At 33.6% G+C, this 10,876-nt stretch overlaps 1 protein-coding gene across 1 annotated transcript; it reads left to right on the top strand.

Annotated features, from left to right (window-relative positions):
* The first annotated feature begins 4,442 nt into the window (after nt 1–4,442).
* LOC140431753 (uncharacterized) lies at nt 4,443–9,533 on the top strand. The gene is made up of 6 exons (XM_072519633.1): nt 4,443–4,785; nt 4,978–6,324; nt 6,412–7,671; nt 7,765–8,030; nt 8,253–8,470; nt 8,966–9,533. The coding sequence occupies exons 1-6, from the start codon at nt 4,443–4,445 to the stop codon at nt 9,531–9,533; spliced, it is 4,002 nt and encodes a 1,333-aa protein (XP_072375734.1).
* The last annotated feature ends 1,343 nt before the right edge of the window (nt 9,534–10,876 follow it).

Raw genomic sequence — 10,876 nt, 5'->3', positions numbered from 1 at the left:
CGCGCTATCTCAGAGTAAATGGCTTCTTCAAGTAAGCATTTAACTTTGTCTGAGATGGAAGACATTCTAAACAGCGAAGAGTTTTGGAAAGATTTGGAAGATGCCGATGAAACGACAGATACTCTTCAAGAAGTAGAAAATAAGGAGCAAGCTGCACACAAATTATTTAACTATTCAGGTGAAAGTGACAGCGATGAAATAGACAATGAAATTTACAGTGAACACGACTCTGATAGTGAATTTGAGGTTGAACTATTGCATGAAAACACCTTAGACAGAGATGATGCCACGAATAACGCTTCAAGTAACAAAACAGCTACTTTGAACATTTCAAAATTAGCTTGGTATGGAAAAGATTCTACAAAATGGGCAAAACAATCGAAAAAAAGGTCCAAAGTAAAATCTCATAACATTATAAGAGTTTTACCACGACTGAAAGGTTCTACCCGTCAGAATCCACCACTGTGTCCTAAAGAAGCTTGGAAATTATTAATAACTGATGACATGTTGGAAATTATTGTTGAACATACCAACACAAGAATTGACTTAGTATCCTCAAATTACGCTATATTCAAACGACGTAAAAACTCTCTCTCAAAATTTGCCCCAACTTTCATTGAAAGAACAGATAAAATTGAGATAGAAGCTTTTATTGGACTTTTATTTATGCAAGGTATATTTAAGTCTAACCATGAAGATTTAAAATCATTATGGGCAACAGATGGTACAGGGAGAGATTTGTTTAGATGTTCGATGTCACTTGCACGATTCTTATTTTTGCTAAGCTGTTTAAGTATCGACAATCATCTTACAAGGTCTGAAAGAGTGAAAACTAATAAATTGGCAGCTATATCCAACCTATTTGAAACTTTTGTAAAAAACTCCCAACAGAACTATGTTCCAGGTCCTCACGTAACAGTAGATGAAATGCTGGTACCATTCAGGGAAGGTGTGCATTTAGAATGTACATACCTAATAAACCTGCGAAATATGGTATAAAAGTGCAGATCTTAGCCGATTTCCAAACACCTACATGTATAACGCGGAGGTCTATACAGGAAAAATTCTCCAACAGAAACAAAAATCGCTATTTTCACATCCAACTGAGGTTGTTCTTCGAATGATAAAATGTATTGAAAATTCCAACCGTAATGTCACTGGAGATAACTGGTACACATCAATGGAATTAACCAACGAGTTAAGAAAACGAGGAATTACATATGTAGGTACAGCGAAGAAAAATAAAAGAATGATTCCTCCAGAATTTATGCCCGACAGAAAGAGACCTGCTAGTTCTTCAGAGTTCGGATTTACATCAGACAATACTCTGGTATCATATGTCCCAAAAAAGGGAAAATCTGTTGTTTTAATATCATCAATGCATCACGACAGTACTGTTGATCAGAGCACTGGGAAACCCGAAATAAATATGTTTTATAACCAAACCAAAGCAGGTGTAGATGCTTTGGACGAAAAATGTGCAACATATTCCACTTCTCGAAGGACCCGTCGATGACCTATGGCAATTTTTCACTCTATTTTAAATGTGTCTGATGTAAACAGCCGAATAATAATATATCAGTTTTCCCGAGGAAAAGAAATATCCCGTTACAATTTTTTAAAAGAACTAGGCATTGCACTGTACACGCCACATATGAAGAAAAGACTTTACAACGTAAATGTACTCCGGAAACTTCGATGTCTCGCAGCGAATATACTTGGAGTAGATATAGATGACACACCTGCACCATTGCCAATACAGAATATATCTAAAAGGAAGAGATGCGCAATTTGTCCCGGAAAAAAAGACCGGAAAACAAATACATACTGTTTTGTGTGCAAATTACCTATATGTTTACAATGTGCTCTAAAAATATGCCCAAATTGTAAATAGGAATTTATTTTACATTAAATTAGTTTACCGTTATATAAAAAAGTGTTTATGACTTAAAATAAATGTATTAGCTAATGTTTTTTCTTTATTTCAGAATTTTAAAACTGGGTCACAGTGACCAGTCAATAGCAGCTGCGAGATAAATTTTTGTAGTTATACCTAAATATTTAAACCGGCCAGCCAAAAGGCGCAACCCACAAAATATGATATAAAATTCTTTTTTCTTGTTTTGTAAGCAATAATATAAATTTTTGTTGTATTGATTTAATTCAGGAGATGAAGTGTTACATGCAAATAGTCACAGCCACCTAAGGTCGTGAAGTAAGAAAGGCAAAGTCGATATTAGAGGTGTGCTTATTAGTTCTTTTAGACGAACTAGTTCAAGAGAACTATTTCACAAAAATGAACTAGTTCACTGAACTAGTTCGCGAAAGAACTATTTGCAGGACCGAAATCGAAATCCAACCCTAACATAACTGGTTGCCAGATGTCTGGTGTCAATCGTCAGACAATCTCGGCGCCGGCCGCCCGTTTTCTTCGGTTTTCAGCGCCGGCCGTCAGTCTTTCAATACCGTACAAGCAGTTCGGGTTCGGAACAATTTCTTTCGATCGTATGTTTAGGTTTAAATGTTTTAAATTATTATATGATTAGTTAGTTTTTCTTTATAATAATTTATTTTCGTAATTAATCCCAAAAGATGAGTAACAGACCAAATAGAAGTTTTTTATGGGATCACTTCGAGAAAAACGATAAAAACCAAAAATCTGTAAAATGTAATTACTGTTCATGTGATATTATTATTGCAAGTGGGTCACTGGGCAATTTATCAAGACATTTAAGAATAAAACAACCTGCTATCACAGAATGACGGTATTAGATTTTTGCTTTGATACAGTGCAGCAACAACCGTTGATACGTATTTCGACCTCCTTAAGTCTCTTCAGAACGGTATAGTCACTGCTCTGTGACTATAGTCAGAGCAGTGACTATACCGTTCTGAAGAGACTTAAGGAGGTCGAAATACGTATCAACGGTTGTTGCTGCACTGTATCAAAGCAAAAATCTAATACCGTCATTCTGTTTTGTTATTTACTTCGTTGGAAGTACGAGAAACTGAATTCACTACGAATTTTGACTAGGATGAACGGCTTGTGGAATGCAATTTTAGATTCCCTTGCCGAGTAATTCATCCAGCTGTTTGTTTCGCAAATTTTAGGAAACACAGTGGTTAAGATTTGAATTCGGTTTCGCTAAGTAGAAATCGTTTGATTTCTCTTTTTGTTTTTAACCTGCTATCAATCTCAAATATCTCAATGTTGAAAGATACATAAAAAAAGGATCCGAAAAATCAGAACTATGTAATTCGACCCGTTCCCAGTCAAAAAGCTAGAAATTTTGATTTACAGTTAGTTAGGATGATATCATCCTATCTCTATAGTGGAGGATATCGAATTTAAAAAGTTTGTCAAAATGCTAAATCTTCTCTAAAAATTCTTTGTGCACAAGGAAAAGCATAGCAGAAAGTCTTATACCAAATCTATATCTTTTAGAACTAGAAAAGTTAAAAAACCGTTTAAAAAGTGCCAGTGCTATTGTTGGAAACAATATCCAACACCTATGCAAAATTATTGGGACGCTTTGTAGGTTCGGGTGTGTTCGGTCGGAAGTGACAGTGTTTCTCCCTGCCACCACCAAAAAGTGACAAGTGACATTCTGCGCCAGTGCATTCATTGCGCATAACGCCATTTTTTTAGTTGTAGTTTTATAAAAAGTAAAAACATACATTAGCTCTGGCTTGTTGCCATCTAATTATTATTATTATTGAACTAGTAAATATTGCATTAGCTCTGGCTTATAGCCATCTAATTATCATAAGTGAATGGTGAATAGTCTAAATTAAATAAAGGTGTAACTACAGTAAGTTTCGTGAGTCTTATTTCAATTAATTAAGTATACAGTCCGCTAACCATCGAGGCTTTATTGTGCGTCTCGTACATAAATTATGGTCCATCGACACAGATGTGGAATCCAGAATTTTGGGAGCCCGAAACTGAAGGTAAATTCTCATATTTCCTGAAACATTAAAAAAGGAGCCCGCCAAATTTAGCGTCCAAGCTGAAGTTTGCTGCCAGGCTGCCAGCTCTAATGTCAATAAATAGAACACGGAACGAAACCGTAAGTAAGACTGTTCTCTTCCCTTTATGACAATCATCGAGCCAAGGAACGCCGAGACACCAACTTGGATTTCTGTGCTCTGTGTTCGCGTTGACATTCACCGTTTCATTACGTCAAAAATTAACAATTTATTGGACATAACCCTATTAAGTAACAAATATTTACTTTGATTTCTGTTTTTAAAAATATAAGTATAGGTATTTGGTCCTATTTTTGTATGTATTGTCTTGTGTGTTATGTTTAATTAATATTTTAAAGGTATATGTTTACTTTAACGACCGTTTTTCTTTTTTTTATCAGTGTTTCAGAATCTCATAGATACATTTTTATATCAAAAATACTTTGTCACTTAACTTAACAAAGCCTTTAAATATGTCTAAAAAGGATTTGGAAAAACTGATAACAAGGAAAAGGCAAGCGGTAAGCACTATAAGTCGGGTAAAAAGATTTATTAGTGAACATAAAGATGATCCAGAAAGTTTAAAAAAGGATGATCTATTTTCTATTAGAAAAGACATGTTATGTGAATCATTTAAAACTATAACTGATTTAAATACAGAAATTGCTCATTTAGATGAAAATTTTGATGATGATATTGATGACATAGAAGCTGAATATGTAGATCTATTGGCAACCATCCAAGGAGTTACATCCATGAAAAACAATAAAATCACAGTGCCTTTAGTTCATAATATGCCACAGCATCATGCAACCAGTACCACTAAATTACCTTCAATTGAAATTCCCACATTTGATGGGAAAGATTTAACTAAATATAAATCATTTATAGATATATTTACAGCAGTTATAGACAAAAATATAAATTTAAAAAGCCTAGAAAAATTATTTTATCTAAAAAATTATTTAACACATGAAGCCCTCAGCTTAATAAATAATCTGCCATTAGTGAATGATTCATACAATGAAGCTTTACAAATTTTAAATAACAGATACAATAATGAAACTATGATTATTAATTCACATATTTACCAAGTTCTTGATATACCTGCCATGCAAAAAGGAACTGCTAGTTCATTACGAGAATTTATAAGTAAGGTCAAACAACAAATTGGTGCCTTAAAAAATCTTAATCAACCAGTAGATAGCTGGGATATGCTTTTAGTCTGTATACTGTCTAGAAAAATAGATCAGTTTACGAATAGGTCATATCAAATTGATAGAGATAGTTCAAGTTTACCATCATTAAATGGATTTCTAAAATATCTCGAAAATAGGGCAATGGCTCTTGAAGCCACTAATAGTACATCTGAAACAAAGTTGAAGGAAAATAAACAACTTACACACTTAGTAACCAAATCACAAAGTAATGTTAAATGTCAATACTGTTCCATCAATGGACATAAACTTTATAGTTGCAAAAAATTTAAAGTCCTTTCAGTCAATGAAAGAATTTCCTTTGTTGATAGAAACAAACTATGTAAACTATGTTTAAACAGCCATACTGATAAATGTAGGTTAAATTTAAAATGCCAAACCTGTCACAAAGGACACAATTCATTACTGCACTTAGAAAAAGTGGCAGTAAGTTCTAATATTGCTCAATCTAATCAAGATGCAAGCACTTCATCGCAATACGATGCTGTAGTAAATTTTAATTCGATTTATAAAAATCGAGCAAATACAATCTTACCTACTGTAAAGGTAAAGGTTAGAACAGCATCAGGTCACAACTTGATTGTCAGAGGTTTGGTCGATACAGGCTCACAGGTTTCTTTGGTAACAAATAGTTTAGTAAAAAGGTTAAACCTAAAGACATACAATAATTATTTAGATATTGTAGGGATTTCACAAAATAGCACAAGAATCCAAAAGGCAGTTGATTTGAATATAGAATCATGTATATATGACTTCAGTACAAATATAAAATGTTCTGTAGTGGATATAATAACAGGGAATCTACCCAGGTTTAGTTTTAATACATCTAAAATACCAGAATTTGTTCAATTGTCTGATGACACTTTTAATCAAAGCGGTGAAATCAGTCTACTACTAGGAGCTGATGTTGTGTTTAAAATATTGCTCGCAGAAAAAATAAACTGCCAAGAACTAATACTTCAAAATACTCTTTTAGGTTTTATTGTTAGTGGATCTGTATCAACCAACCAGTTCTCAAATTTAAATATTGTATGCATGCATACAACTTATAGTGATTTAGACACTGCCATCTCTCAATTTTGGGAAATGGAAAAGGTTCCTGAAGTATTCTTAGAATTTACAAGTGATCAGGAAGCTTGTGAGGCTAGTTTTCAAAATTCAATAAAAATAATCGAAAATAAATATCAAGTTAATCTGCCTCTAAAACAAGAAAATATTAATTTAGGTAACTCTTTTGCTGTAGCTCTTAAGAGATTTGAAAACTTAGAGAAAAGGTTTGTTCTAAACCCAACTCTATACTTTGATTATAAAAAATTCATAGATGAATATATTCAACTTGGTCATGCTAAAATTGTTCATTATGATCCAAAAATTTTAAATAATGGCGAGGTTTATTTTATGGCTCACCATCCAGTAATAAGAGAGGATAAGAAGACTACAAAATTAAGAATAGTTTTTGACGGTAGTATGAAATCTAAGAGCAAAAAGTGCTTAAATGATTTTCTATATAATGGTGCTGTTGTACAAAATGAACTATTTGATATATTAATCCTATTTAGAATTTATAAATATATTATATCTACTGATATTAAACAAATGTTTAGAATGATACTTATTCACCCTGAAGACAGAAGATATTTAAATATATTATGGAGAGAACCACATAGTGAGCTAAAGTGTATCCAGTTGCAAACAATAACATATGGGTTACGAAGCTCATCGTTTCTAGCTACTAGATGTTTAGTCGAACTAGCCAATACAGAAGGACAAAATTTTCCTTTGGCAGCTAAAGCATTAATAAATAATACCTATGTAGATGACATCCTAGCAGGAAGTGATACTATAGAAGAAGCAAAGAAACTCAAAAATGAACTAATTTCTCTTTTGCAACTAAGGTCATTTTCCTTGCACAAGTGGTGTTCAAACGATCCAAGAATAATAAGTGATATCCCCAAAGAAAATCAACATTTTGATGAAATTGACATAAATAAAATCAACTTTGTTGTAAAAACATTAGGTTTATCATATGATACCATTACTGATAATTTTAAACTGTCATCGCCAAAAATTAATATCAATGACTGTCTAACAAAAAGACAGGTATTAAGCTTTATATCAAAATTTTATGATCCTTTAGGATTAGCAGGTCCAGTGTTAGTCAAAGCAAAAGTTATAATGCAGACAATTTGGCTTCGTAAAATTAAATGGGATGAGGTACTGCCTAATGATTTGCAGGAAATTTGGAAAAATTTTATTACTGGTCTAATAAATATGCCAGTTTTAAAAATTCCAAGAAATTTAGCCTTTACTGATGCTGAAAGTATTGAACTTGTAGGGTACTGTGATTCATCAATGCAAGCATATGGAGCAGCACTTTATGCTCGAACTATTTGTCATGACACAGTTAATGTTAATTTAATTTGCTCAAAGTCTAGAATCGTTCCAATAAATAAAAAGTTAACTATACCTAAACTAGAGCTAAATGGTGCCTTGTTGTTAACTAATTTAACTTTTAAAATTCATAATTTGTTAAAAGCAAATATTAAAAAGATTTTTCTTTATTGTGACTCAAATATAGTATTGGCTTGGTTAAAAACCGAACCTGTCAAATTAACTCCTTATGTAGCTAATCGTGTTTTAAAAATTCAAAACATGTCCACAAACTTTAAATGGCTTTATATTAATAGCAAAGAAAACCCAGCAGACTGCCTTTCTAGAGGCTTGGAGCCTAATGATATTGAGTTGCATCCCTTATGGTTTACTGGTCCAAAAATGCTGTTGGACAAAAATTTTGCTCATAATGAGCTACCTGTTCAATTTCCTTATCCAATGCCTGAACAAAAAGTTAGTGTACATGTTATACAAACAAAGGAAAATACATTCTTTAAAAAATACTCCAATATAACTAAACTGCAAAGAATTACAGCATACATTCTACGATTTAAAAATAATTCTCTAAGTAAATTGAAAGGCACAGAAAAATTTTCTGGTAATTTAAATTTGCTAGAGTTAGATAATTCTTTAAAGGTAATTATAAAGTGTCAACAATATTATCATTTTTCTCAGGAAATTAAAGATCTTATATCAAATATAGTTTTAAAATCACCATTAAGTACGCTGTCTCCTTTTGTTGATGGTGATGGGCTTTTAAGAGTAGGTGGTAGATTACATAATTCTAACATCTTATATACTCAAAAGCATCCAATAATTTTGCCAAAGGCTAGTCATGTTACAGATCTCATAATAAGGCATGAACATTTGAAATTACTTCATGCTGGTCCCAGGCAAGTGCTAAGTTCATTAAATTTAAATTATTGGTTAATAAATGGAAACCGAGAAGTAAAAAAAATTACTAAAAAGTGTGTAATATGCTTCAAATTTAAAGCAAAATGTTCTGAACAATTAATGGGATCTCTACCAGAAACAAGAGTTTGTGCTGCTAGAGTATTTCAAAATGTGGGAATAGACTTTTGTGGCCCTTTTCTCGTCAAGCAATCGAGAATAAGAAAATCAATAAGCACAAAAGCCTATATAGCTCTTTTTGTGTGCTTTTCTGTAAAAGCTATCCACATGGAACTATTATCAGACCTTACTACTGAAACTTTTTTAGCAGCATTTAAGCGCTTCATTTCTCGCCGTGGGAAGCCTTTGAACGTATATTGTGATAATGGATCCACGTTCAAGGGTGCTAACAATCAAATTAATAACTTTTATAATCAATCAGTAAAAATAGAAAATGTCGGTTTAAATGAAAAAATTAAATTTAGTTTTATTCCCAGTTACTCCCCAGTTTTTGGTGGTTTGTGGGAGGCTGGAGTAAAAAGTGCCAAATACCACATAAAAAGAGTCATGGGCACAAATGAGCTCACATATGAGCAATTTAATACATTAATTGTACAAGTGGAAGGTATCTTGAATTCAAGACCACTTATGGCTATGTCACAAGATCCAACAAATCTGGAATATTTAACACCAGGACATTTTCTTATAGGAGCCCCCATAACCAGCTTTCCAGAACCTGATATTACCGAAGTTCCAAAAAATCGTATAAAATTTTGGAATCTCTGTACTCAAATGCAACAGCACTTTTGGAAAAAGTGGCATCAAGACTATTTAACACAGTTGCAAAATAGGCCAAAATGGAAAAATAAACTACCTAATTTAAAGGAAGATATGTTAGTCTTACTAAAAGAAGACAATATTCCATCATTTAAATGGGCACTTGCACGTATCACCAAGGTTATCCCTGGAAAGGATAAAATGGTTAGGGTTGTTGAAGTTAAAACCAAAAATGGGACCTATGTAAGATCAGTCACAAAGGTGGCAGTATTGCCATTCTATGAATAATTGTAAATAATGTAAATAAAATTAATTTAGTGTAAGAAGTAGTATAACTAGTATTTTAGATAGTAGCTATATTTGTAAGATTTCACATGAAATGCTCTGGCCCCCAGCATGTTGGAAACAATATCCAACACCTATGCAAAATTATTGGGACGCTTTGTAGGTTCGGGTGTGTTCGGTCGGAAGTGACAGTGTTTCTCCCTGCCACCACCAAAAAGTGACAAGTGACATTCTGCGCATTCTGCGACATCATAAGTGAATGGTGAATAGTCTAAATTAAATAAAGGTGTAACTGCAGTAAGTTTCGTGAGTCTTATTTCAATTAATTAAGTATACAGTCCGCTAACCATCGAGGCTTTATTGTGCGTCTCGTACATTGGGTGAAATATATTTAATAGTTCCTATCAGTCTCTCTTGTTTCTTCCGAGACCGAATGGCTATTAGATTTCCTAGGGCAGATGGGTCACTATATATCGGTCTACTAAACACTATAGTAACCGAACGATTACCGGTATAAGTAATGACCCATATCTTGGTTAACAGCTGCGGGGAAAGAACCGACCCGTAGTGTAGTAGACACTTCTGTACGCTGGAGCTAAGAAATTGACTTTGAAGGCGGAAGAGTTAAACTAGTCAACGGTATTGAGATGTGGAAAGCAACGGGATAACTATCACACTAAAGATCCATATTGATATCCTCAGCCTGAAACTCCAAAAGAAACAGCTCTTAGTCTCGGGCACCCCTTAAGTAGGAAGAGGGTACTAAGAATTCCCCGGTCAGCCTATAATGTTTCAAAAGTAAAACGGATCGGTACGTGGAACATTTGAAGCATGTATTAAGCAGGTAAGGCAGTAAATATTATTCAAGAAATGCAAGCCTGGACTGAACTGAAGATTTATAACTGATTGGGTAAAAACAAAGCTCCATTAGCTATATAATAATATATTATAACGGTGACGAGTACGAAAAATGGGATTTAACATATAAGACACATCTGGATTGAAGGGATGGTAGTGTTGTGCCTACATTAGGTTCATTATCGGCGGGCGATAAATATTTAAAAGTATCCGTATATCAAAAATAGTATCCGGATGCCGGATGCTTTAAAATTTGATCACGGATTTGGATACCGGATACAAAATTTAAAAAGTATCCGGATACAGCTTTCCGGATATTGTATCCGGATACAGAAGTATCCGGATACTACCCAGCTCTGATAGAAATACCTTCTATTGAGTCTGAGAGCGCTTTTTGAAATACCGCTTCACTGTAGACATTGAAAAGTAGTGGGGACAGCACGCAACCCTGGCAGACTCCTCTCTGTATTTTGATATTTTCGGTGTAC

The sequence above is a fragment of the Diabrotica undecimpunctata genome, unplaced genomic scaffold (genome assembly GCF_040954645.1).
Source record: "Diabrotica undecimpunctata isolate CICGRU unplaced genomic scaffold, icDiaUnde3 ctg00001885.1, whole genome shotgun sequence".
In the NCBI taxonomy this organism is placed as follows: Eukaryota; Metazoa; Arthropoda; class Insecta; order Coleoptera; family Chrysomelidae; genus Diabrotica; species Diabrotica undecimpunctata.
Note: the sequence above shows the minus strand (reverse complement) of the source record. Positions and strands in the feature narration are given on the sequence as shown.